This window comes from Molossus molossus, unplaced genomic scaffold (genome assembly GCF_014108415.1).
Source record: "Molossus molossus isolate mMolMol1 unplaced genomic scaffold, mMolMol1.p scaffold_m16_p_8, whole genome shotgun sequence".
In the NCBI taxonomy this organism is placed as follows: domain Eukaryota; kingdom Metazoa; phylum Chordata; class Mammalia; order Chiroptera; family Molossidae; genus Molossus; species Molossus molossus.
This window is the reverse complement of record NW_023425402.1, coordinates 14,525,784-14,552,810: the sequence shown is the minus strand read 5'-3', so window position 1 is coordinate 14,552,810 and position 27,027 is coordinate 14,525,784. Positions and strand designations below refer to the sequence as shown.

At 51.0% G+C, this 27,027-nt stretch overlaps 1 protein-coding gene across 11 annotated transcripts; it reads right to left on the bottom strand.

Moving 5' to 3' along the window:
- Positions 1-74: 74 nt before the first annotated feature.
- On the bottom strand, positions 75-25,539 carry TJAP1 (tight junction associated protein 1). Of its 11 annotated transcripts, none has more exons than XM_036248486.1 (14): positions 25,481-25,531; positions 24,881-24,974; positions 15,667-15,766; positions 14,157-14,293; positions 13,205-13,278; positions 7,525-7,622; positions 6,791-6,916; positions 5,049-5,077; positions 4,206-4,367; positions 3,927-3,993; positions 3,666-3,695; positions 2,813-2,920; positions 2,627-2,710; positions 77-1,893 (listed from the first exon to the last, which is right to left on the bottom strand). In XM_036248486.1, exons 7-14 carry the CDS (start codon positions 6,887-6,889, stop codon positions 793-795), a joined length of 1,680 nt encoding a protein of 559 aa, XP_036104379.1. In that variant the 5' UTR covers positions 6,890-6,916; positions 7,525-7,622; positions 13,205-13,278; positions 14,157-14,293; positions 15,667-15,766; positions 24,881-24,974; positions 25,481-25,531; the 3' UTR covers positions 77-792. The 11 variants fall into 11 exon arrangements, with proteins under 11 accessions (XP_036104386.1, XP_036104388.1, XP_036104387.1 ...); XM_036248485.1 differs by lacking the exons at positions 13,205-13,278; positions 24,881-24,974; positions 25,481-25,531 and adding exons at positions 17,280-17,409; positions 18,611-18,683; positions 19,142-19,351; XM_036248484.1 differs by lacking the exon at positions 13,205-13,278.
- Between the last annotated feature and the right edge of the window lie 1,488 nt (positions 25,540-27,027).

Below are 27,027 nucleotides of genomic sequence, written 5' to 3'. Positions count from 1 at the left end.
AAGACCAGGACATCACAGGGACAGGAAATACTCAAGAATGGGGAGAAGAATGGTCATTAATAGACAAATTAGTCCATACCAGTAAAATAGTTTATTTAATTTTAAAATAGTCATCGATATGAAATTTCCTCAAACTGGGAGTAACAGTCTAGAGCCAAGGTGGAAAGGAGAGGCCAGGCCTCACCTAGAGCCCAGCTTGAGGCCTCTGAGTCCCACCCTCTACTCCCTTCCAGAGGGAGGAAGAAAACAGCCAAGGAGAGCCCTGAGTCAGCCCTCCCTCACCCCAGAGGGCAAGCTGTGCCAGGCCCCTTGAAGGCAACAGCTTGTGCAGAGGATTGGGGGGGGAGGGGGGACAGGTGGAAAATAGGTTAATAGAAAACATAAATTAGAAGTTAATAATCCCAGTGACACACCCTCCCCCGCATCAAAACAAAATAATCTCATGGCTATGAAGACAGATGAACACTGATGTTGATAAACCCCTCAGCTCCCCAGAACAGCCTGATTTGGGCTGGACTGATCTGAAGAAAGGTCTTGAGCCCTGGCTGCATGTTACCTTTAGAGAATAAATATTTCAAGAAAAGGGGAAAACCATGAGGCAAGCTGGTGCCAGTCAGTGCAGCTGAAAGGCTTGGTGTGGCCCACCGTCTGACCCTCCCCACACAGGGAACAGAGTTGTGCAGGCCTAGAGGGAGGGAAGTTCAAGGGCTTGGGCCGGGCAGGGACCCTGAGCTGCAAAGACCAGGTCTCTGCAGTCCCAGTGCAGCAGTGGCAGGAAGGCAAGCAAGGGCCCTAGTTAAGCAGGTTGCCCTGCTCCTGGGCCTGGGTCAGGCTGTCCTTTCGGTGCAGGTGGTGCACCCCCATCCTCTTGGGGCTGCGCTGGGGGCGGCTGGAGCTGGGGAGCGCCCAGGTCCTGCCCTCAGTGTGGGAAGCGCCAGGCTCCTTCCCTGTGCCACTATCACTGGGCAGCAGGCTCTGTTGTTCTTCCTCAGGGCTGATGGGCAGGTTCAGCTCTTCCTCTTCTTCCTCTCTGGGAAGGCCAGAGTCAGACTCTGTTGGCAGCAGAAGCCTGCTCTCACCAGCTGGGGAAGAAGGTGCCTGGACCTCCTCATCTCTGTCAGTGGAGCTGAGCGCGAAATGGCGCTGCAACTCAGGGAGTGCGTCATGTCCAAAGGCTGTGCGCTGGGCCACAGTGGCCGGCGGTGGAGTGCGGTCCACAAATGCCCGCTGCCAGCTGGCCAGCAGGTCCTCCTCAGAGCTGGCAGAGCTGGCTGGGGCACTGAGTGCTGGGGGGACAGGGCTGGGCTGGTGGTGGGGTGAGGCCTGGGCTGAGGCAGGGCTGCTGGGCACCGGGCTGGGGCGGGCCCGCTCACTCCCCTCCTCCACCAGGCTCAGGGAAATGGCCTGGCGGGTAGCGTAAGTGCAGTTGGGCAGGGGGCTATTGCGGGGAATTCGCACCTTATCCTCAGAGAATTCAATTACCTTTCGGCCAGGATACAGGGGGGTTGGTGGAGACGGAGTGGGGTAGGGGCTCAGCTTCTCAAAGGCCGACAGAGGCACCTCCTCATCTGGGGAGCCCCCCGCAGTGCTCAGAGAGTGGCACTCCCCATTGGGTTGGGGGGTGGGACTGCCAGGGACTGGGGGACTGGCTAGGTCACCTGGGGCACCCCCACTCATGTCCACATGCACAAAGACATCCTCAGCCAAGGGGCGCCCAGCACTGCCTGACTGGGCTGAATTGAGCAGCAGAGACTCTGGCTTCTCCAACACCCGGGCAATGACTGAGGTGGGTACGACAGCCCCTGATGCCAGGCTGGGGGCAGCGCCTGGGCTGGCAGACTCTTGACCACTGTGCAGATGTTTCCGAACCATGTCCTGTAGCTCACAGGGCAGCTGGAGAAAAGGAGCAGAAGGGAAGAGAGACATGAATAATCCCAACTTAAGATAGGTGGCTCGTGGCAAGGGTCATGGCTACCACAGTGTGCTCAGCACTCTGCTGTCTCCTGTGTCTGGCACACCAAGGTGTATCATTTCACCAATAAACTGAGGCTCAGTAGGAGTAAAATAACTCGAAGCTTTTGATTAATGCTAGCAGGATCTGAACCCAGAACTGGTGCGAAGGCCCACGTGCTCTCAAACTTCTATCTCCCTATCTTAGCAGTAGCCTCTGCCCAAACCAGACATACGTTTGAGGCTCTGAACTGACCAGCAGCCTGGGGAACATCCCACTCCTGTAGGCCCCATCAGCCTTGGGCCCCAGGATACTGGGCCTAGAGTTTACCCCTTTGGGTAAGGGGACCAGTTGGGCCTAATATCTCTAAATATTCTTACACTGATAGCTCTGGTCACCACCACCCTCTTCCTGCATGGGATCCTGAAATTGAGTCCCTGTCTCCCTATCTCTGTTGGCATTCTGTCCCAAAAATACCAATGGGGCCAGCCCCCAGCCCTAGTGATGGGCCCTTGACACCAAACAGTGACGAGTTGACCAGCTTGAGCAGACATGGACGCCAAGGGAAGACAATGCAGTAAGGGGTAGTTAAAAGCAGGGGCTGGAGGGAGGTGGAGAGGCTGGAGTGAGAAGGCCTAAAGGCCGGACTGGCGTCGGGGTGGGTGTTGTGCTCACGTCAGCGAACTTGTGGTTACGGAAGTGGGATTTGTTGCACTTGAGGAGCTGCACAGCCAGGTTGCAGTCCAGCCGGTACCGCTCCTACAGATACAGATGTGGTTCAGAGTCCAGCCGTGCCCGAGAGCAGGGCTGGGCCAGGACAAGGTCACCCACAGGCCAGGAAGGCCCCAGAAGTGCACATACATTGAGCTCCTCCAGCTTGTTGATGGTGTTCTTGGCATCCAGCAGCTTGTTGGTCAGCTCTACAATCTCCCAGTCCAGTGTCTTCCTATCCATCTCAGCCTTCTTGATCTGAAACACAAGCCTCATGGTGAACCCAGTCCACGCGCCAGCCAGCCCTTCCTCCCCATCCCCTCCTCCCAGCCCAGAGACACAGGAAGCCACAAGTGCTAGGGCAGCCAAGGCGGACGGAATAGAGACAGACGATGGACAGACAGAAGGAGACCAGACACCGCTCCTGTTCTCCAGGCTGACTGTGGGGTGGGGGTTTTCTGAGCGTGACCTGCTGCCACCTGGGCCCAGCAGTGTAAGAGGCTGCCCATCCTCGAGGGAACTCTACACACCAGACAAGGGGCTGGTACCTGAGAGGCGGTAACTGTGCAAACCCAGGAGCTGAAGCCTATGTATGGAGCTGTTTCCAGGATCAGGCTAAGGGAGAGGGAGGAGGGAGGAGGCTGGGTGGCAGCTGGGGGAGATTGTGAGATTATCTAGTTGAACTGGGAGGGAGCTGCAGGCTCAAAAGCAGCCTTCTGATCTTTAGCTCATAGGCTGGATCTACACCCCCTTCCCCTGAATGGCTTGGGCTTGCTGCCACTGAAGCCGAGAAGCTGTGAGTGTTCAGTGGTGACATCAATCAGTACCTCTGCCTGGGCCAAGGGCAGGCTCCCAGCTGTCCCCCAGGAAGGAGGCACTGACTAAATAGGCCCCACATAAGGAAGAGGAAAGGAGTGGGCAGAGGGACATGACCAGGGCCCCAGCAATCCCAGATCTCAGCTGAGGAAGAGGTCAGGGCAAGGGACACAAACTCAGACGCAACTGCAAAAATCCAGCTGTGGCTAAGAGAGGCCTGAGAGGAGAGTGCGGCAGCAACGGTGGCAGCATGAAGGGGAAGACGAGGAGAGAAGAGAAACAGTGTGAGCATTAAGACAGTCTTGACTAGCACAGCACACTGCAGTCCCCTCCCCCACTGCCCCTCCCCCTCCCCAAGCCCCAGGGCAGAATGGCATTCCCTTGGCAAGTCCTAGCCCCCTGCTATGCTGTGAGCAGTCTAGTCAAACTGCCATCCTGGACAGATTACCAGCGTGTGCAGCTTGTCCTCCAGCTCCTGGTTTGTCCTCTGGGAAGCTGTGTAGCTATTCTGCAGCCTGTACAGGAATACAAGGCAGACCCCTGGGCCAAGGTCCTGTTCTCCAGAACCTGTTCAGCTTCTCCTTCATAAGGGATCTTGGGCAAGTCATTCTCCTCCCACAACTTCAGTTTTCTCACCAGAATCAGATGATCTCTGAGGCCTCTTGCGGCTAACCCCCAATGAATGGGGAGACGCATGCATGGGTATCCTAGCCTCTCATTCCCATACCTGCGAAACTTGTCCTTAAATTTGTCCAGCTCCTCGCGGCTCTGGCCCAGCTCCAGCTCCAGGCAGTCCTGCCCAATTTCCAGCTCGCGCTCCAGGGCCTCAGTGCGCCTGGTGGCCAAGGCCAGGCGCCTGCGAAGCTCCTCATTCTCCTGCTGCAATAGCCTGGCAGGGGGAAGGGTCAAAGCCAGAGGGACATCAGAGATAGAAGGGCCAGCCCTGGAGCCCCAGGCTGGTCAGGAAGAAAGGAGTAAGGATGACATGAAGACAGGCAGGGGACTCCTTGAGACTCAGCCCTGCTGGCCCTGAGAACACAGCCTGGCTTGGAGGGTGGGGGAGGCACAGGCAGTCCACCCCCCACCCAAGAAGAATGAGAAGACAGAATTGAGTGGGGGTACAATTCTCAGTCTGTCTCTGGTTACAGCCCAAGCCAGCCGGCCACCAAGCCCCCAGCTCCAGTTTCCCCACTGCACAATCAGCCTGCTCCATTATTAATCTCGGGGAAATCCAGCCCAGCACTGCCCTCCTCTCCAGAGGCCTCACGTGGAAGGGCTCCAGGGAGGCAGCTGGCACAGGAGGGCCAGGAGCTGGGGAAGGGATTGCTGGCAAGGGCAGGCCCCCAAAGCCATCCCCGCCTTGATTCCAGGTTTTCCTGCAGCCCATGGAACAAACCTCTTTTGCCAGAGGAATATCCACATAAAGCCTCCTCCCACAGTCCCTAGAATACCCCACCCCAACCCAATATTTACCTAATCCAAGGAAAAGCCCAACTATACCAATAGCCTTGCCTGGAGCTAAGAGGGACAGAGCTGAGGCAGGGCAGGCTCTCGGGCAGCAGATACTCACTTCATCCTCTCTGCGTCAGTCAGGGACTCCTGGGCACAAAAGAACAGAAGCTTGAGGCTCAGCTCTAGACCACTGGCCTCCTGCTTGGCCCACCCTCCAGAAAGGGCCATTTCTGAAGCCCAAAGACTCTCATAGCAGAAGTGGGCTGTAGTGAGTGTCCTGTAGAGATGGAGGCAATCCAGTAATGCCCAGACAAACCTAGATCACTGTCTCCCATGCCAACCAGAAGAGTCAAGAACCCCTCCCAACCCTCACCCTTACACACACCAGCTCCAATCCCTCTCTCAGGCCAGTTGCAAATATGTCCTGGTACCCATGCTACCTCTCCCAGGGATAAAGAGAGCCTCTCGGCTGTTCGCTGGGATCCTATGAGCCCTGTAGGCATGGCAGAGACCTTCCAGAGAAACCAGGCTGAGATACAGTAGGGTTCCGAGCTCTGACCATCGGCAGAATCAAGCCCTTACAGAGGCCTGGGAGGAACAAGTGCACGGGAGAACTGCTGGGCTAATCCTGACCAAGAGGAGTGACGTGTCTTGTCTTGCTTTTGACCTCCTACCCCATCCTCCCAAAACCCCAACGTTGGTCATGGACCAAGAGTCAGGCTCAGCCAGACTCAAAGCAGAGCAGGCACGTGCTTCGGCAAGAGGGAAACGTCAAGGGGCCCACTCCAAATTGAAGTGACTGCTTCAAACACCAGTCAGGGTCAGGAAAATAAGGTTGGTGGCCCAGACCATGGACTTCGGAGCCATTGACACCTGGATTTGATCCTGTTACACACTGGTTACATTAACTTTACTGAGAGGGTCCTCTATAAAACCAGGGCACCTCGTACAATACCTGGTTTTTTGTTTGTTTGTTTTTAATATGTTTTTATTGATTTTTTAGAGAGAGAGGAAGGGAGAGTGAGATAGAAACATCAATGGAGAGAGAGACATCGATTGGCTGCTTCCTGCACACCCCCTATAGGGGATAGAGCCAGCAACCTGGGCATGTGTCCTGACTGGGAATCAAACCAGGACCTCTCAGTCCATGGGTCAATGTTCAATCCACTGAACCACACCAGCCAGGCAACACCTGGTCTTTTTATTTACTGGTCTCTGAGCTGAAATGGCATCTCTGCCTTGAATCTAACCAGTGGCCATGGCACCCTGATGCTCAGCATGTGCCGACATTCTCAAATTCTGTAAGTGAGCTTCAGGCATCACAACGGGGTGACAAGAAATACAGAACAACGCAACCCTCATTTCCTCCTGTCAGTGAGCTTGATGAGGGAGGATAACTGATGTATTTAACAAATGTTAGCCAAACAAAGCAAAGCTGGAGGAAGGGCCAGACTCCTGGGGACAGAGAGGAACAGTTGGTCTGGTGGAAGCAGCTGGAGCAACACCTCCCAAAGCCTCCAGAGCGGCTGCAGGTTGACTGATTCCCCTCCACTAGTGGAGGAGCAGAGTTCCAGCCTCCAGCAGGGTAGAACCCCTCAGTCTGGGGGGTTGCCTCTTGCAGAAAGAACAATACTGTACTGTGGGATCATTTCTGCAGAGCTACCAAGACTTTGGAGCTTCCAGACACGTGGATATGTGCTCACCTCTGGCCTCTATGAGCCTGTGCTGCCCCCACCAGCAATGCCATACTCTCACCCCAACTCAGGGGCCAGAGTTCCCTCAAGCAGGAGACATCAGCAAGACACCTGGCCTCAGAGGCTGGCTTCTGCCAGCCAGGTTAGGGGTACCGAGCTTGCTGACCTCCTGCTCAAGCTGGGGTCCAGGAACTTCCAGCCGCAGCTCCCGATGCTCAGGTGGTGCTTTACGGTAGGGTTTCTTAGCAGGGGCTGCACTGGTCATTCTGGGAGGGGAGGGCTCCTCGACCTGCTGAAGAGAAGCAAGGAAGGAGGAGCCTCAGAAACGAGGGTAAGTGGCCTCTGGACTGGAAAAGGATGATAAAAGGGGATATATGTAAGAACCACCAGAAAAGACTGGGCACTGCTAGGGTCACTAGAAGGGCTGGATTCTGGTGTGTTGATGCCCATGGAGTCAGGACTGCTGCAGGGGGGCCTGGGCACTGTGCCCGGGGAGTGGGTGGAGTCTGAAGGCAGCCCACCACTACCCTTTGTGGGCTAAGAAGGCCTCAAAGATAAAGCTACTATCTATGCATCAGCTTCCCCAACTCCAAACCGGGATGAGAACAGCACAGATTTCAGAGGGTTACTGTGAAGACGACGTAAAGTTCTGAGAATGGTACCTGGTACTTAGGAAATGGTCAATAACTGTAACCAGAAAGTAAGGGTTTAAGGATATTCACCCAACCCAGGCTCCTCAGTGGAGTCTCTGAGCTTGAAACAGCCCTGCAGGCCAAGCCCCACTGCCCCCACCACTCTTTCACCCCCAGAACAAGAGGGGCCACCTGCCTGCCCCCTCACCTGCCAGGCTCCCCAGAAGAGAGCCATGGGGGGCGGGGTGCAGGCCTCACAGGGACATACCGTCTGTTTGTCAGCAGCTCACTCTGTTCCGCTGTCCGGGAGTTAGCCCTCGGCTCTCCGCATCCCACAGCCCCTCCACTTCCTCTAGCCAATAGCTCCTGAAACCAGAGAAGGGAAGAAAGTGGAAACCAGGTGTCAGCCGCCTGTCTATCAGCGCTACAGGCCACTCTGTCGAGTCTGGAGCCTGGAAGGCCCCCAGGGAGAGTCAGGCAGGAAAACCATGGAACAGGGGGTCTGGGGGGGCAGCGGTAGAGGTGGGAGAGAACTAGAAGCACTGGGCCCCTGCCTTTTCCATGAACACTGTCATGTGTCTGTGTATGTGTTCATGCACAGCTTACCCGCATGCTCCATTCTGAAACAGGTGTGGTCCTGTCCTGTCCCTATCCTACCCCACACCTGTCCTGTTCATCTCCTAGGCCTCTCAGTTTGGAGAAAATGGGCGCAGAAGAGAATACCAGGAAAAAGCCTACTCGAGATGCAAGAAGGTGCTGGAAAAAAAGCTCCTAGCAGTTTCCAGAGGAGCCCAGAAACCACCTCTGGGTACAAGGGTGGTAAACACTTTGTGATGAGGAGGGGTAGGTTCAGGAGAGAATATGTAAAAAGGCAATGATGGTTCTCAAACAGGGTGACTTTGTTACCACCACCACCCCTTCTCATATCTAGTAAATGTCTGAAGATATTTCTGGTTACCACAACAGCAGTGGGTATTACTGGCATCTAGTGGGTGGAGGCCAGGGCTGCTGCTGAACACTATGTGATGCACCGGACGGCCCCATGAGAAAGAACTATCAGCACACAATGTTGACAGTGCCAAAGTTGGAAAACCCTGGAGTGAAAAACCCAAGTCTGGGGACCTGAGACCCCTGGCTTCCGGGCTCAGTGATGCTCCTGACACAATGTGTGGCCCGTCCTCACTGGATAAGCCTGTTTCTCATCTGCCCAAGGTGGCTGGCCTGAGTAACCTGTGTGGTCCCCTCCAGATTCCTACGGTTCCAAGCTCTGCCCTCACCTGTAATAAGCCAGGCGGCAGCAGGAGGGCAGCAGCCACCACAGGGACCAGTGGAGGCAGTAACCTTAGGTGGCCTTCTGGGCATAAACAATCTCCCCGCTGCCTTCCACCTAAACAGAGCTGGGGGCTGAGGGAAGCCTTGCGGGCTAAAGCGTGTGTTCCTGCTGCTGGGACATGCCCTGGCCATGACTCCTGTCCCATTCCAACAGGGCCTGAGGCAGGAAGAATGGTGAGATGTAGGGAGGGCGGGGAAGCAGGAGTGGCCTCCTTCCTCTGTCTGAACAGCCTGGTCTCTGGCTTGGGGTTCTGGCGGAGCTGGGGTGTGACAGCAGGCACGAGCCGCCAACCTCCACCCCTTTGATGGTGAAGCAGAACGTGTCCCCACAGGGCATAAGCAGCATGCTGTGTCGAGCTGACTCCCTGTACAGGAATCCGGGTGGGCCTGAAAGGACTGTACATTCCTGGGGTGTGAGGAGCAAACAAGTCACCCCACAGGTTCCCCAGGGCTACCCCTCCAGAGGGCCTCAGGGTGAGAGTTCCTGTGGCCTGGGGGGGAGGCCCAGAAAGCCCCAAACAACCTGGGCACCTGGGTTCTGATACACAGGGGGTGTGAGTGGGGCTGTGTATTTGAGTTGGAAAAGGGGGTAGAGCCAGAGACAAAGGAGTGTTACCTGTGGCCAGAGAGATTCTACAAAACCTAGGGGAGTTTCCTGTGCTGGCCTCTGCCTTCTCCCCTTCTCTATGGAGAATCCAGGCCCCCGCTCTCCATCTGACCCCCCGTCAGCTGGGTAGCCCCTTTCCCCCTGCAGGCCCCTTTGTGGACCCATCTCTATTCTCAGCTGCTTCTTTTCTTCCTTACCCTGTTCTTGCCCATGTCCGCACTGTCCCCCAGACACCAGGACCTGTTACGGGCAGTGGGTGGACAGGGAGCTGACTGCTCAGGTATCTGTAATTCTACCTGTAAGGAGAGCGACCTCACTCCATGCTCCGCAGCCCTCGCTCTAACTGCCACACATCCTACAGCTCATCCTGCCTCATCCTGCCCTCAAGTCCCCACTCCCCAGCCCCACAGCACATACGCCCAGGGCTTTCACAGCCGGAGTCTGGCTGCTGAGGAGGCAGACAGCACGGATGCAGGTGGCAATGAGATGGGGAGTAAATGTAGACACGGACTCTCTGGATGAATAGTGGGGACGTGGGGGGTGGTTCTCTCTACTAACCAGAGCCTACTCTTTTCATGCATGTCAGTCACAGGGAGGGAACCACTCCCAACTGGGGAAGCAGAAGGCAATGCCCACTAGGAAGACAGTGCACTGGGGAGCCTACAACGTCCCCAACATAAGTCCACGAGGGAGAGTCTGTGCCACTCCCTGCACTGTGTCCATAAATACCAGTGCCTGTCAGGGCCTCACTCCAACTCCTGAAGTCTGCTGAGTGCCCCAGATACAGTCTACAGGGGTCTACAATGCCAACACTGACCAGGAACACAATGGGCCTGGCAGGCCACTGTCCTTGACAAGAAGCGCTACAGGGAAGGACAGACCCAGGGGGAGAGCAATGCCAGGAGCAGTGGAAAACAGATCAAGCAGCAGCTTCACACCAGGCCCCCAAGCTGAGAAGACAACAGGTGAGCAGAGAGGCAGCGAGCAGAGCGGACCGTCCGGGCACAGCCTCCACTGGCCACAGCTTCACCCAGAGGTCCCGGTGGCCGTGTAGTGTTCCAGCCCAAGGAGGACTCCAACCCTACATGGGGAAAAGGAGGACACCAGGAAAAGCAGCTGGACATTCAGAATGGGCCATGGGCCATGATGAGCAAGCAAGCAGCCTCTGGGGACTCGGTTCCTTAGTGCCCAGCTCTGGAAAATGGTCCCCTGGAAGGTCTAGAAATTGACGGGAAGAATCTCACTCCCAAACTACTTGAGCTTCAGGGAATTGGGGCAGATGACTAAGGATGCAAAACTACCAGATCACGTGCTGGGTGTGTACTACAAGTACAGCGGTGCTCTGGGAGAAAGGCTGAGGCCTTCAGCAAAACCTCTGGCTGACCCAGTCTGGTCTGAGGTTCCTTGGGCTGGACCTGCAGGCACTGTTGAGGGAGACACCCATGAGTAAGCCCTCCTCATCTCAGGCAGGTGAGGTGAGAAGAAAAAGCCGTTCCCTTTACCCCTCACCGCCCCCACCAACCAGCCTCCTCCTTCCTCTTCTGCATAGTATTCATTCTTCACTTTAAATCAGTTTGGAGGAGAGAGTCAACCCGGTATCTGCTGGGGTGGAGAGGGAGGTGATAGCTTCCTAATTGCCATGTTGCAATCTGCCAGTCGGTGCAGGCCGCCTGTTGCCGCCTGCTCTGTATTAAATACTTCTCCCTGATTACAGCCCATGGGCATGATGAGCTGCCTCCAGAGAACAGTCTGCTTCATTAGAAATGGGACTCTCACGAACAATGAACCTGCACTGCGAACCTGAACAGCTGAGCAGAGTGTAGACAGACACAGATATGAGGAGAAATGTGTGCCAGAAGTTGGCTGAGCAGTATCCTTTCATCAAAGGACAAAAAATTTGTCAAGCATCACTCTTTAACCAGGACATGGAACTCACACCTGGCTCTTTTCTGTGGCTATGAAGGGGCTTCCACTGTAGTTAGGGCCGGAGATGGGAGTAGGATAAGGAGAAAACTCTTCAGAATCCTGACTGTCTCCACACCACTATCCTTACTCCTACTCCAAGCAAACACCCACAGGAGGCAACAGCAAAAAGGTTCGAAAGCCAAGGACGCCCTCTCACTTCCTTCTGCCATCCTTTCTGTGGGTTGCCCCAACGCCCAGGGCCAAGTCAAAGGTGCAAGAGAGGAAGGGAGGTCCAAGCACCCCTCTGAGGGCTCAGAAGCCACCCCCTCAACACTGGTCCAGCAGAGGGAGAATGGGCTAAATCCAAACTGGATGTGGCTCTTTGGCTTTTCAAAGTTCTGTCTCCCCCACCCCAGATGTCTCCTCCAGCTTCCAAGTTCTGCTCTACAGCTTCACTGCCTGGTTCAGCTGCCCGGCCCTAGAAAGAGGGACTGCCACCCCCGCTCCCTACAGCACCCATGCTCTCGTTGGTAAAGTATGGCCCCAACAGTTCATCTGGGCTCAAACTATTTCTGAACCGAATTATAACGCCTTTCTGTTCACAGCTGCCACTGAATCATGCAAGTTGGGGCATCTTGATGGATCAATGAACACAATCTTTTCAGTTATGAAGGGCCATTCATCACCACCAAAATCATTAAAGCTTTCTTCATAATTTACCCAAGAAAAGTCGCGTGGAAGTCGGCAATCACTATTGCTTTAAAATGAAAGGAAAACCAGCCCTTCTTCAAAATACTCCAGCTGTGTTGTATGCTGCCTTAATTCCCTTGGAACCCAGCAAGATATAAATAAATAATAAAAATAAATACAGGCCTTTCCTAAAGCCCCTAACCAACTGCTAAACATGAATGTCTGATTGCACAAGGACTAGCACATCCTCTGTGGGAACTGTCCTCAGCCGCATGTAGTCTCTGAACTCTGCAGCCCAGAGGAAGATGCACCACAATCCCCTGAAATCCAGGCTCTGCCTCCAACCAAGGCCCAAGAAACACAAACTACCACCCTGTGAAGGCCAACCCTGTAACCAGGTGACTGGGCAGGGACCCCCACCATGAATACGGCCACTCTCCACCTGGACTGTCAGTGAACAGCAGAACGGTCCTCCAGCACAGTGAGCAGATCCTACCAGAGCTGTTGGGGCTCAGCCTTCCCCACCCCGACCCCCAGGTGCCCCTCCTGCTTGCCACCAGCCCCCACTTTCCGGCACGCAGCTGTTCCTGAGATACATGAGCAAAGCCCTCAGCAATCCTGGGCGCGTGGCAGGCAAGCAGCCAGCAGCTCATGGGGTGGGGCCTGGGCAGGCTCTGGGCTGATGACTAGGCTGGAAGATGCCAGTCTGTGCCCAGACCAGCCCTGCTGCCCCTCTGACAGCCATGCCTGCCACCCCTTTGGGCAAGTACAACCTCACCCTCTTGGGACAAGCTGCCTGCGGCCCTGACCTGGCTTTATGCCTAATCTAAGTGGAACAGACTGACAGATTTTTAAAAGCCAAATAGGTATTATTCTGCCACAGAGTAATCCTGAGGACTCGGAACTAGAGCTGGTGACCTTAATCGCTCACCTGGCTCCCCACCTGAGCAAATACCTCAAATTTATCACCTGACCTCATCCAACCAAACACTAGACAAGAACAAAGGCGCTGAAGACTACTGATGATGATCCAAGCAAACCAAACCTCCCCCTCATAAAGAGGGCCAAAAAATCCCAAGATCAGAAGCAGCCCTTGACAATAGTCCCCATGCCCTCTCCTAAGCTAGAAGAGCAAAGTGAGGGGTGGCCCTGAACTAAGCCTCCACTCCAGTCTCCTTTGACTTTCCTGGTCAGAGCTAAGCCACAGACCCCTCCAGTTTGCTAGCTCAGTCCCTGCCAGCTCTCACATTTACACATTCCCACCCCACGCTAGCAAACAGCCCACTGCCTTCTCCCTCCTAGCCCAAGGGTACAGAGACACTTCTCAGGCCTGCAGGTCTCAAGTTTCCCTACCCAGCCTACCCCATACTGCACGGCCTCCAGAGGTGGAGACAGAGTCTGTCTAAAGAGTTACCTGTGTACAACACCAGGGAGCTCCAAGCAATCGGCCTTCCTGTTATCTCCAGAAACCCCTTCTCATTTCCAAGCCTAGAGGGAGAAGGGAGTTTGGCAGGAGCTTCTCTATGGCAGGCTGTTCACCAGCCTCCCAACCTAAGACCAGGGCCTCTCCTAGGCCCACTGTGGAATCCAACGCAGGTCCTCCTCCCTTGGGCGAAGGCGCCCTTCCCAGCTCTTCTCGGCTAAAGTCCACCTAAAGCTCCAGCTGTGGAAGGCAGTGGGGGGCCAAACTCCGCCCACTCCACCGCCCAGAGTAAGTCACCAGTGGGAGCTACATCTCAGATGGGTACCTGATTCAGGGCTCCAGCTTCCAGTTTAAGTAGCTTCACTCTTCTGCCCAGGGAATTTCCCACAACCAGGCCAAGGTTTTCCTCAACCTCCCCAACCCCAGGGGGAACTTTGCAGCTAATCCTAAATTATAATCCTGGGGTAAGAATAATGGGGATACCACTCAATCTTCCCCTCTTGGAAAAGGGAGAAAACTATTCAGTCTAAAAGAAAATCCCCATCTGTCTCTGAGGCAGGAAAAAGAAACAGCATGCTGAGGGATATTCTCAACCCTGTGGTGCTAAAGGCATATGAAACAGAAACTTGACCCGGTTCTGTTTTAGGAAAGAACTAGCAGGCAAGGTACAGACTGAGGGGAGGCCAAGTCCAGCAGCAGACTGGCAGATGGGCAGGTGGCTGCACCTAGGAACCCTACTCTCCTGGCCATGCAAGGGCACATCCCCACCCAGAGCAAGGAGGCTGGGAAGATAGAGGGAACCCAGTTAAAAGGACCAGAGAGCAGAAGAGATGGCATGAGGTAAGCTGGGGGGGGAGGTGGCCAGGCTGCGGGGAGGGAGAGAGGACAGAGGCACTGCTGGTGGTATTCCCAGGGCAGGTTAGCTGGCCCAGGTCAGACTCACAGGGTTAGTGTCTTCTCCCCAGCCAGCCAACTCTCCTGGTTAGCATGGTTAGCGACAGACTCATGGCAGACACCCTCCAGGCACTCCATATAAACAGACAGCTTGGTTTGTGAGCAGCTCAACTCCCAACTCCAGAGCTGCAAAGAGAGAACAGAAGGAATGCCAGGCTGCAGAGCCCAAGATACACACCGCACTTTCCCGACAGGGAGGGCTCCTCCACACTTAGCACTAGACCCTCAGAGGCTTTCTCCCACCCAGAAATCATGCTACGCAGAGGTACAGCTCTCCCCTGCCACCCACTTAGTCCAGGTCACTGACCCCACATAAGGCTCTCTGGTTGGTCAACAGAGAGGTCATCCGCTGTGGAAAGGTCATTTCCACAGGGTGGGGCAGCTCCTTCCTCACCCGTTCCCTGAACACTGATGCCAGGCCACACCAGAGCCCTAAAAGCCAGGTTGTAAGAACAAAGCTACACACAGCTGCAGCTGCCACCCATCTCACGCCTGTACCAGCAGGGTCCACCCCACCACCTCCCACAGGCTCTGAGGAAAGGGGCGGGGAGAGAACTGGCCCAGGGATCAGCCGCTGCAACAAGAGCTGCATCGAAAGCACAGTACAATGGAGCAGTGTGTGGCCCGGCCCAGCACTGCCAGTCAAGCAAAGGGGCAGTACACTGCCACCTTTGAATTTCTGAAAGGGCCAGGGGGATGGGGCTTCCCAGGGACCTGGCCCCAGAAAAACCCACAGAGCAGGGATAAAGGCTATGCTATAGCCAGGCTCCCCAGATTGCAACAGGGACTAGTCCACCCTCAGAATGAGCAATGACAGAAAGGCAAGCACTCCCATCACAGGAAGCCTAGGAAACAGCAGAAAACGACTTCCTGAAGCCTCCAGAACCACCCTGAGGAAGTGGCATGCCCTGGCTTACAGATCTCAAAGCAAATGCAGCCACAGCAGTGCCACAGAGACCCCACAAGAAGTGACCCCAGGGCAGCAGGAACACTCCAGCAAATATATTAGCAAATACTGCTTGTGTTTCAAAGAAAAAGGCAACATGTTGTCAAGGAATAAACAGGGGGGAAGTGTCCCTTCTGCCTGGATAGCCCTGCAGGTGATGAGAAGACGGGGTAGAAAGCGGAGAACAATGACCACCCTGGCCCCACATATGGGCTGGTCTTTCTCCCAAACCAAGATTAATGATTAACACAGGCAGGGAAAGCCTCCAATAGGCTTCCAACTGCCTACTCGCTGGGTTCCCCATACTGCTGTGACAACAGCCTCAGAGTTCAAAAGGCCAAGGCCTGACCATGGAGGGTGAGATAACCATTTAGAAGAGAAAGAATTCTTCCTGTGGGCTCTGACCTCTTTCCTGGACTGATAAGAAGCATGGCCATGAACAGGCCACCTTCAGAATCCTCACCCACAAAATAAATTTAAAAAAAATAATAATAATTTTACAAAACCACCAGCTGGGTTCGGTTTGCTTTCAAAAGGTAGAGCAGCAACTGACCTGGCTACTCCAAGGTTGAAACAGCGACTTTCTCTGCACTGAAACAGTGGTTGAAAAATCAGATCCTTTTACTCTCTTCCCAGCCAAAGATGATAGAGGACTGAAGGGGAGAAACAGGCATAAGATGAAGTGTTGATGCCCACATCACACTTATATCCACTCTGATTCCCACTCAAGGGCACTCCCGCTATACAATTTCAGCTCAGAATAAAAAACAATCCCTTAGAGTCCGGCCCGTATGGCTCAGCGGTTGAGCATCGACCCATGAACCAAGAGGTCACCGGTTTGATTCCCAGTCAGGACACATGCCCAGGTTGTGGGCCCAGTCCCCAGTGGGGGACATGCAGGAGGCGGCCAATGGATGTTCTCACTCATCAATGTTTCTATCTCTTCTATCTCTCTCTCCCTCCCACTTCCTCTCTCTCTAAAATCAATAAAAAAATTAAAAAAAAAAAAAAAACAAAACAATCCCTTAGAGATAACTGGGGGCCACTCTGGTCAGAACCTGCCATAAAGCCTCTCCACTCTCCCGAGGAGCTAGCTCCCGGAAAACCCCCAAGCTGGGGAGGAGGCTACAACCAGGCTCATCAAAGGTTCCAACAGGGACTGCTCGACCCTGGGTAACTTGTTAGGTTAACACAGCAAACTGAAGAACAGTATATTATTATCAATTTTTATTTATTTTATAAGTAGTACCTTATTAAAAATGTCTAGAAGGACACAAAATGATTAGAAGGACACATGATAAATGGCTAACAGTTGTTACAACTCTTAGAGAGTTCCCTATCTTTGGGGAAAGGGTTTAGAAAGGGGCACTGGGATGATATTTTCACTTTTTATGTTGTGTATTTTTCTGTATGGTTGGTGTTTATACGAGTTATATTCATGATAAAAACATACAATTCCTAGGCAAAGACAAAAGCCCTCCATCTGCACTGGGCTTTCCCATCTGGAAGATCTTTCCTTCCACTATGTGTCCTTGGATCCTTGTAGCCTAACGAGGCCCACAGAACAGGGGAGGTCTCCCATTCTGAGGTGACAGAGAGGACAAGTGACTTGTCCAAGACCACAGACTGGGACAGAAACCTCTGTTTCCAATTCCAATCACAGCATGGAAAGCTGTCTTCTCCAGGGAGCCACAGAAAAGCCATGACAATTCTGTCATGTCCTTTATGTATTCCAAATGTCACTGAAGGCAGAGAGCTGACACTCTGAGATAATAACTAACAAAGAAGAGGTCCCACTCTTCTACTCATGGCCAGTCCAGCTGGCTCACCCAATCTCCTCTCAAATCTGCTTGACATACAATGTAGTTTGTCACTCTTGCCAGGATGCCATCAGTGAAGACATGCCACACTGCAATGTGCACACTCCCAAACTGAGAGACAAAGAGTAGCACCCAGGGGAAAATCCTCCATCTTTTTAATCGTCTTGGCATTAACAAAGTTGTAGCAAGTCCTGGCTGTGAGCTTGGAGCACACCTAAATAGGACGAGTGATACACCAGGAAGGCTAGCAGGTTATAGGGGTACTAAAAGAAGCTTAATGAATAACAAAGAGGATGCCAGCTGCCAAAGACTTTCTATAAAATGCTAATTCAGCAAGAAAAAATACCTGGTGTGTTTCACTTCCTCTTTTAACCCTGTTCTGCTGGCTTAGGGACATGCTATGAAATAAAAAGGCTGAAAAGGGAGACAGCTGAAGCCAAGCACCAGGAAGATCATTTAACCACTTTAACGCAACCCTGAAAAATAATTAGTAATGCTATTGTTAATACTATCACTTTTGTTTATGAAAGACCTTCCTTCCTAAGTGTTCAAAAGGTTTTGCCAGATAGATCCTATTTGCTTCAGTCTCCCTGAGGAAGGACTGGGTGGGGTCACACAGTAACCAGGAAAGCTCAGTACTGACTATGTAGGGCCTAAGTGCCTTTAGTGAAAGACCGTGGCCCTAGGACACTTCAGAGATAGAAGACCTTGCCCCTAGTGGGGGAAAGACGGGTTAAGAGCCACTTGCATTAGAGCATGGTGAATGCTTTGAGGGCACAGAGAGGTGCATGGCTGGGACCGGGGTTTAAGGACCAGGCAAGAAGGCTGCCCGCCTGAGAACTCAGACATATTTTCCTCATCTGACTGTAAACTCACACTGGAGTATCACCTGGCATTATACAATTAAGAGGTCTAGATTTCTGGAAACAACTTTTTTGGTGTCTGCTGGGAACTGGTGTCCTAAGAACTAACCCCCTTCAACAACACTAAAAATAAAAAGGCAGAGAGGACAGCAACTCCCTCGGCTACCCCCATTTCTGGGGAGATTCTGAGTTAGCTGGTTCTATGGCACAAGATCATCAGAGCCCTAAGAAAACCGGGCCCAGAAAAGTCTGCTTTGATGTGTTCGACCTGCTTCAGCTAGCACTTTTCAGTTCATAAAACACCAGGAGGGCCCTGGCCGGTTTGGCTCAGCAGTTAGAGCATCAGCCCACAGACCAATGACTTGAGGGTTTGATTCTGGTCAAGGGCATGTACCTTGGTTTCAGTTTGTTCCCGGCCCTGGTTGGGGTCGTGGGGGAGGCAACCAGTTGATGTGCCTCTCTCACATCGATGTTTCTCTCTCCCTCTCTTCCTCTCTCTCCCTCCCACTCTATCTGAACAAAAATGGAAAAATACCCTCGGGTGAAGATTTAAAAAAACAAAACAAAACAAAAAACACCAGGAGGAAAAAAAACACACCAGGAGACATGGATCCCCAAACACACCATCCAGTCATCCACAGCCTTAACTACAAATCCACCGTCTACCTGCCCCCACCTGTATCCACCAAAGTCACCACCAATCTCGAATGCATGTCATGACCAGTCAAAGGAGTCATTACAACACAAGAATGCGGAGAGGCATCAGCAATCTTATTTTTCACAGGGTACTCACTGACGATGTCCCCAATCTCACCTTTTTTATTGCTTCATCACAAGAAAGAAGACTCTCTCCATTTTACTCCCACCTCAAAAATGCTCCTGGCCACCTGGCAGAAAGTAAAAGGCTTATTCTAGCTTGAATAAAACAAAGCCTTTTCTTATACACTGAGCTTTTTCAAAATGGAATTTGTTCATTCAACAAATATTTACTGAGTATCTTTCATTTGCTAGGCACCGTGCTATATGCTGTAAACTCATTACCTCTAATACTCAATACTCCTGCATAAAAGAATGTCACTCTCATGTTATAAGGTACAAGACTAAGGATCCTACTGGTTAAGCAACTTGCCCCAAGTCCCACAGCTGGTAAGTGGCAGAGTTTGGATTTAAACCAGGTCTGCCTAGCTACAAAATCAGACACTGCTCACCCTACTCCCAACTCTCCACACACCCCCACCCTCCCTGACTTCCTTCTCTGCTCACCCCTTCCCTGTGATCAGGGAGGGTCCCTCCTCTACAGGGGTCAGCACAGTGAAAGAGATGAACAAATAAACAAAGAACTCACCATACAACAAGGTAAGTGCCAGAACAGAGGTTCAAACACAGTGCAGCGGGGGCCAAGAGGAGGAAAGGAAAGTCTTCTCGCGGGAGGTGGCAAACGAGCTGGGTCTCAGGGGATGAACAGAGTTTCGGAGGCATGGTGAGCGTATGAGAGAGTACAGTGCACAAGTAAAGAAGAATAAAATAAATGGATGGCCACAACAGGTTCAAGAGCAGCAGGAAATTTAGGAGCAATGAAGAACAGGACAGGAGAGAGTTAGGTTTAGGCCAGAGCATAAAGTACCTTTTTGCATGCCTCGCCAAAGACTATGACTTGATCCTAAAAAGTCCATACTCTTTCTAAGGGAAGAGACAAAATTGTTTTGTTTTGTTTTTTTTATCCTCACCCGAGGATATTTTTCCATTTTTTGTACAGATAGAGTGGGAGGGAGAGAGAGGAAGGGAGAGAGAGAGAGAGAGAAACATCAACGTGAAGGGACACATCGAGTGGCTGCCACCCGCACGACCAACCAGGGCCGGGGACAAACTGCAACCGAAGTACGTGCCCTTAGCGGGAACCGAACCCGGGTCTCTCCGGACCGCAGGCCGACGCTCTAACCGCTGAGCCAAACTGGCCAGGGCCAAAATTGTTTTTTATAGAAAAATAATTTCAGCAAAGAAGATAGCCTGGACTTGGGAGAGACCGCCCATCACATTTCATCCATCCTACCTGCAACACAGCATTATAACGCACCTATTCTGTGCCCTGCATGCTCCTAAATGGGAGAACACAATACAATTGTCCCTCGTTTATCATGGTTAATCCATTCCAGACTCTAGTGGTTACACCCAGCGTTGAAGGATTCCTGGGGTGCTCAAATACATAGGCTTATAGTCCATATGTACAGTAATTTTAAATTGTAATATAGGGGTGTATAATTGACTCAGACAATCGAGTGTGCACTGTATCATTTTCACTGTCTCAATCAACTTTTTAATGACTACATTTGAAAAAATCATGATAGAGTGAAGCTGCGAAAAATTGAGGCACGAAGTGGCGAGGGACGACCGTAACGAGTAAGATACAGTCCCTTTCTCAGGACATTCATATTCTTGTAAGAGTCAGACAAGTAAACAGGCAATTATAATACAGGATAAGGGTTAAAAGAGAAGCACAGAAGAAGGGCACTAAAAGGAGGTGAGGTCCCAAAGGAAGTGACATTTAGACTGAGATGTGAAGGACGAAACGGAAAAGAAAGAGAAGGGGGATGCATTCCAGACAGCAGGACCAGCATTTGCAGATGCCCAGAAACTAGAATGAGGTAAGCTCAGAGTGCTGTTAAGACATGAGTCCAGCCCTGGCCGGTTTGGCTCAGCGGTTAGAGCGTGGGTCAGCAGTCCAGAGAGACCTGGGTTTGGTTCCTGCTAAGGGCACGGACCTCGGATGCAGTTTGTCCCCGGCCCTGGTTGGTTGTGCAGGTGGCAGCCACTCGATGTGTCCCTTTCACATCAATGTTTCTCTCTCTCTCCTCCTCTCTCTCCCTCCCACTCTGTCTGAACAAAAAATGGAAAAATGTCCTCGGATGAGGATTAAAAAAAAAAAAAAAAAAAGACACTGAGTCTAGGTGAGAAATCAGGTTTACCCAGAGATCTTTGGCACTCAAAATGTGTGGTAAGGATGTGAAGGGATTAGATTAAAAGGTAATACATGAATAAGGGGTGTTAAGAGAAGAAATTGATTCAGACAACTAAAATAAAACAGTACAGGGGAAGAACCAACTCAAAATCCATCAGACTTCACCCGGCAGTTTAATCATTGCTAAAATGTGACCTGAATCTAGAAAGTCTGAGGGCTTCTACCAAAAAAAAAAGCTGTACTCGGAGAGAACACGTTTCAGCATGCTGCCTGCAACACAAGATAAAGTACCCTATCCTGAGATATGTGGCTCCTACGTTAATGGAGGAGGGGAGCAGAGACTGACAAAATCACGTGTGCCACAACAAATAGAAAAGTTCTTCACAGGTCTGGGTAGGATTCCCAGGGAAAGCCCTAATTCCTAAACCCCCAATTCCCTGAAATCTGGTTAGACACCAGGCACGTGCCTACTCTGATGGCAGGGTGGAGAGTCACTTACTGAAGAAAAAGATGGGCCCTGAGGGTGAGTTAAATAGACAGGACATGACTCAGAAGGAAGGGAAGAGTAAATCCTAAATACAGAGCAAAGGAAAGCCAGTCTATCAAACCTTGGGCACACCTCTGCCCCAAGGCTGCACATAGGCCTTCTACCTGGCTAAAGGTAAAAAAAGACTGAGCACTGAGTCAGGGTCTTCCTCAGCAACACAAGCCTCAGCAGAAGCACATTTGTTTTCCATTTTCTCTTAAGCTGTAGTGGGGAGGGAAGTGTTTAAAATGCCATGCAAACCCGGCTGGTGTGGCTCAGTGGTTGAGCATCGACCCATGCACCAAGAGGTCGCCAGTTCGATTCTCAGTCAGGGCACATGCCCAGGTTGTGGGCCCAATTCCCAGTGGGGGGCATGCAGGAGGCGGCCAATCAATGTTCTCTCTCATCAATGTTTTTGTCACTCTGTCCCTCTCCCTTCCTCTCTCTAAAATCAATAAAGGAAAAAAAATGTATCTGGTTTCTTAAAAAAAAAAAAACATGCCCTGGCCAGTTTGGCTCAGCAGTTAGAGAGTCAGTCCGTAGACCGAAGGCTCTCAGGTTCGATTCCTGGTCAAGGGCAAGTTAAATAATGAAGAAAGAGCCCAGGTTTGGCTAACATGGCACAGAGGGCTCTGTCACCACAGTTCCAGCACCAGTTATTATTTCTGAGAAGGAGAGAGCTGTGATGAAAAGCTCAGCTCCTAAAATATTTTTTAAATAACAAAAACTTTTTACTGCAATATGGGTATACATCTAACTACCATGACAAACAAAGAAATACAAATTGCCCCTAGGCATATTTAAAATTTAACTTCATACTAAATAATCCCTCTCCCTCACCCCCAAAAAGGCTCAAGTGCCAAAGCCAGATTGCCTGGGATCAAATCCCAGATCTGCCACTTACAAGCTCAGTAACCTTGAGCAAATTACTTAACTACTTTGAACCTCTATTTACTCATCTGTAAAACAGGGATAATAGCAGTATCTACTTCATAGGGTTGTTATAAAAATTAGTTAATATATTTAAAGCACTCACAACAGTGCCAGTTGTAAAATGTGCTTGATAAGTACTATTAGTATTATTATCTCTCAACTGCAAAGAAGATAATTCTGCAGCCTCAACGCTTCAGCAGGAAACCAGCATTTTAACATCACTTTATTTTATTTATTGATTGATTGATTTTGGAGAGAGAGAGAGAGAGAAACATCGATATGAGAAAGAAACATCAATCAGTTGCCTCCCATACACAACCCGACCAGGATAAAATCTGCAACCTTTTTGGTGTATGGGACGATGCTCAAACTAACTGAGCCAGCCGGCCAGGGCTAATTCTTTTTTATTTTTTTATTCTCACCCGAGGACATTTTTTTACATTTATCTTCAGATAGAGTGGAAGGGAGAGAGAGAGAGAAACATCGATGCAAGAGAGACATATCGACTGGTTGCCACCCACACAACCCTAACCGGGGCCGGGGACAAACTGCAACCAAGGTACATGCCCTTAGCAAGAACCAAACCCGGGACTCTCTGGTCCGCAGGTTGAAGCTCTAACCTCTGTGCCAAACTGGCCAGGGCGCTATTTATTTTTTAAAATATGTTTGTATTGATTTGAGAGAGAGGAAGGGGGGAGAAACATCAATCAGCTACCTCCTGCATGCCCCCTACAGGGGATCCAGCCTGAAACCAGGGCATATGCCCTGAAAAGGAATGAAACCGCCGACCTCTCAGTGCACGGGATGACACTCAACCAAGCCACACCAGCCTTAACATCACGTTAAATAGATTAAAAAGCTGTACTTCATCTCTCTAACATCAAAATAGCAGCCCAACCAGTACAGGTCCTCCATAGAGAGCTTCTAGGTTCAATCATGAAACAGAAATTAGTGCTGAGATCTGACTAGTATGACAACAAATACATATTAAGGGTCAAATACTATTCTAATTTTTTTTTCCCTATATTGATTTTAGAAACAGAGGAAGGGAGAAGGAGATAGAAACATCAATGAGACAGAACATCAACTGGCCACCTCCTGCATGCTCCCCACTGGGGATCAGGCCTACGACCTGGGCATGTGCCCTAATCAGGAATTGAACCCACCACCTTTTTGTGCATGGGTCAACACTCAACCACTGAGCCACACCAGTCCAGCTCAAGTACTGTTCTAAATGCATCAATGTATTAACTTATTTAACCCTCACAATAACTCTATGAGATACTCTTACCAAATCCATTTGATTGAAAAAGCTGAAGCAGAGAGCTATATAATTTCTAAAGGTCACAGAGCTACACATGGCAAAGCCAGGATACAAACTACACAGTCCTGCTCCAGAGTCAGTGCTCTTAACCTATATGTGTGCTCATCTCACTGCCCTTGTTGATCACAATTTCCAAGGGGGCACCAACAAATTTTCCTCAGAAATAAATGGAGTTACAGCTAAATAGCATCAGTGCTTCAGGTACCTGAAGGTATTGAAGCTGGCCTAGTAACAGTGATTTGGTTTGGTCTGTCTGGAGTCAGACTTTTACGGGGTGGCAGGTGGGAGCAGGGAGCAGGAGATAGTTAATGAGGTATCCTAGATGAAACCAGACCTCTCAGTCCAGTCATGGAGCAGATATCAGCTCTGAAACAGGCTTCAGTAAGAAGCCTACTCCCAATTCTGGCTTGGGCATAACCACAAGACATCAAAGCAAGTGAGGACCATATTCACTGCATTGTGTGTCTCCAGACCCCTTTCTTTTTCTGCAACCCCAAGTCCACCATCTGTAGAGCCGTGCTCAGTTTGGCTAATAAAATGATTTAAAACAAACAAACAAAAAATGTGGTTTGATGAAAACACAAAGGAAGAGAAGCAAGCTACCAGAAGAGAAAAGGGCAAGTTCCATAATCCTTTCCTTTCATCATCACACTGGTCCAGGCTGTAAAGCAGTTCTCAAATATCAGGGGGGGTCTCAGAGAATTATGTAATAAATATTCTCAGAGCTTTACACCAGTCAGCTTGACCTCTTACCATAAACTGATCTGGATTCTTCTCCCTAATCCCAACTGGCCTTTCCTCCTCCTCTGACCCGACCTACCACCAAATCCACATCCCCAAGAACACCAATGAGTCCTTCTTACCAAAAGAAAAGATCAAAAGAAGTAGAAATGCAAGAATGAATTCAGGAGTTGGTGACAGCAGGTACCTAAATGGTCAGTGAACACCTCTAGAAAATTGTTTTCTCATGCCTCCCCACCATCTGTCACCCACAAATCTCCACTTTAGGCAGGATGTCAAACTGAAGATGTGATGGGAAGACTGAAAAAGATACAGTGAATATGTAGGAAACTGCTTGTGACAGGGATATGTTAAAAACATTTTCAGCCGGATCTCTAGGCCCTTGCCCATGTTCGCTTGCACAGGTGAAGGCACACAAGGCTCAATTCTACATCCAACTCTCAAAAATCAGCATGCAATCTAACATTAATTTAGGGACCACAGGCAAAGGGCAACCTCTATAAAACAGCGCCCTCCTCAGATTAAATGATTTTCAGCATCATTTCGGAGCCCACGCATCCTGCTTCCGGGGTGCATGCCAGCCTGTCACCGGAGGCCACCTTACCCGCTCTGGGGTTGGGCTTGGGCAAGTCGCTATCTCTTCTTCTTCCAAGCAGGTACTGTGATTCTTCCAGTCCCTGGGGCCCCTGAGTCTTCAGCTGAAATTGGGGCAGATGCTTTTATAGGAACTGTGGAAAGGCTGAGCTAAGTCTGGAAGGGTCATTTGGCTTTAGTTCCTTCCTTACCAAACCTGCCCAGCATCCTCCAGATTTCTCTTTTCCCTTCCCCACTATGCTCCTCCAAGGGAAAGACCCCATTCCTCTTCCACCGGCCTGGTACAACCGGACGTAGGCCACAAGCTCCAGGTTTTTTTACTCTCCAGTTAAAAAAATTCCCTTCCAATTCGTGAGTCTGCTTCTCCAGGGCCTGCACTTCTGGTTCCCTCGCCCTGGACCCCTCCCCCACGGCTGCCATTGGATCCTAGGGCTCCTCACTTCTACCCAATCTCCCTCTTTTTTCTCTCTGTCCCCAGCCTTTCACCATTCCATTTCCTCTTCTCAACTCCGGAGCTAGTCCCTCCTCCGCCCCTACTCCATGCTAGCGTTCCCACGAGCCCCCTCAAACTCCAGCCTCCCGGCCCCACTACTCCAATCCCACAACAAACTTTCTTCCGCTGCCCGCTGCCTTCAGGCCGCCATCTTGTCGCGGGGCAAGCCGGGTAGTGGCTACGGCTTTGGGAATCCCCACGCACTAGGCGCCGTGCGTCACCGGGGGCGTGGCGATGGGGCGTGCCTTCGGGCTGGGCACCCGGCGAAAGGGAAAGATGGGGCTCTCCTAACCGCGGGGTTTGGAGGCCCGGCCGCTAGAGAAGGAAAGAGGTGTAGGAGTAGGGCAATAGCGAGAAGAATGAGGAGAAATTCTGTTACTCAAAAAAAAGATTAGGGGAAAACAGCAAAAAAATATGGTGGGAGAGTCCTTGCTCTGGTTCCCCAAAGGATCAAAGCAGCTTCTCACATTGTCACGCGGAGATCCGCATGACTCAGCCTCTTCCACATTCACCAGCCTAATTTTCCACCTCTCCCGAGGACTTCAGGTTCCCAGTTACCCTGTATTCAGGTCTGAAAATGCCCAAACCCTCTTCTCCCTTTGCATTATCACTTCCTAATCCTCCAGCCCTCAGCTCAAATTGTCACCTATTCCTCCAGAAATCCGTTCCCAATCCCCCAGACTGGATTTGGTGCTCCATTTGCACTTACACTTCATTATAGCTAACCTGTACTGTAATTATTCGTTTATATGTACCCCTCAGTAAGCTGACGCTCCTTCAAGGTGAAACTATGTCTGATTGCATTTCATATTCCCCACCCCCTAACTGGTGTCTAGACACAGTAAATGCTTAATGAATAAATAGGATGGCATCCTGTAGTGCACTGAGCATACTTCTGCCTCAGGGCTTTCAGATTTGCTGTTCCCTGTGCCTGGAATGTTCTTCCTCCAGATATTCACTCCCATGCTAGTGTCTGCTCATGTGTCACCACCTCAGAGAAGCCTTCCCCGCCATTCTATCTACACAACATCCTCAGCCACTCGCCCTTATCCTGCCTTAATTTTTTTTCTTTCATAGCACTTATTATTATCTGACATATTAAATCTTTGTTTATTGACTACCTCCCACAATAATGCAAAGTATGCAGGTCTGGGACTTTTTATCACTCATCACTGTAGCCTCAGTGTCTAAACAATTCCTAGCATAGTAGCTGTTCAATAAATGTTTATTAAATTAATAAATGGCATGGAGATGAGTGATAGAGAGATTTTGGAATATAGAGGTGAGGAGGAAAGGTTAAAATTACTACAAAATAGAAAAATGTATTACAGGTCCCCAAGGCCAGACTTGACCCTATCAGGAATGGTAACAAAGACAGAACTCAGGCTCAAAAAAGAAAGGAGTGGAATGAGAACCAGGTGGAACTCAGGAGGTGGGTCCTCAGGGAGCAGAGTCCTCCTGGGAAAGCTACAGTTCAGGTAGAGGAAATGGGGTGGGCTGGAGGCCGAGGAGTTTACTCAGATCTAAAGACAACATCCACCCTGAGCCTAGGCCTCTCTTGGCCAGATGGTTCCGGAGGAGCCTCAGCATCTGTTCCTCTGTAAATTATCCAGCGCTCCCTCCTGCCTGTCCTCTCTGGTGACAGCCGGAACAATTGTCCAGGA

What these genes read in the sequence shown, in the direction of transcription:
- TJAP1 (XM_036248492.1), bottom strand. Translation starts at nt 6,889, where the DNA reads ATGACCAGTGCAGCCCCTGCTAAGAAACCCTACCGTAAAGCACCACCT. An exon ending in ACTGACGCAGAGAGGATGAA is followed by an intron (nt 4,368 to 5,048) that starts GTGAGTATCTGC and finishes TCCCCCTGCCAG; the next exon opens with GCTATTGCAGCAGGAGAATG. An exon ending in GTAACCACAAGTTCGCTGAC is followed by an intron (nt 1,894 to 2,626) that starts GTGAGCACAACA and finishes CCTTTTCTCCAG; the next exon opens with CTGCCCTGTGAGCTACAGGA.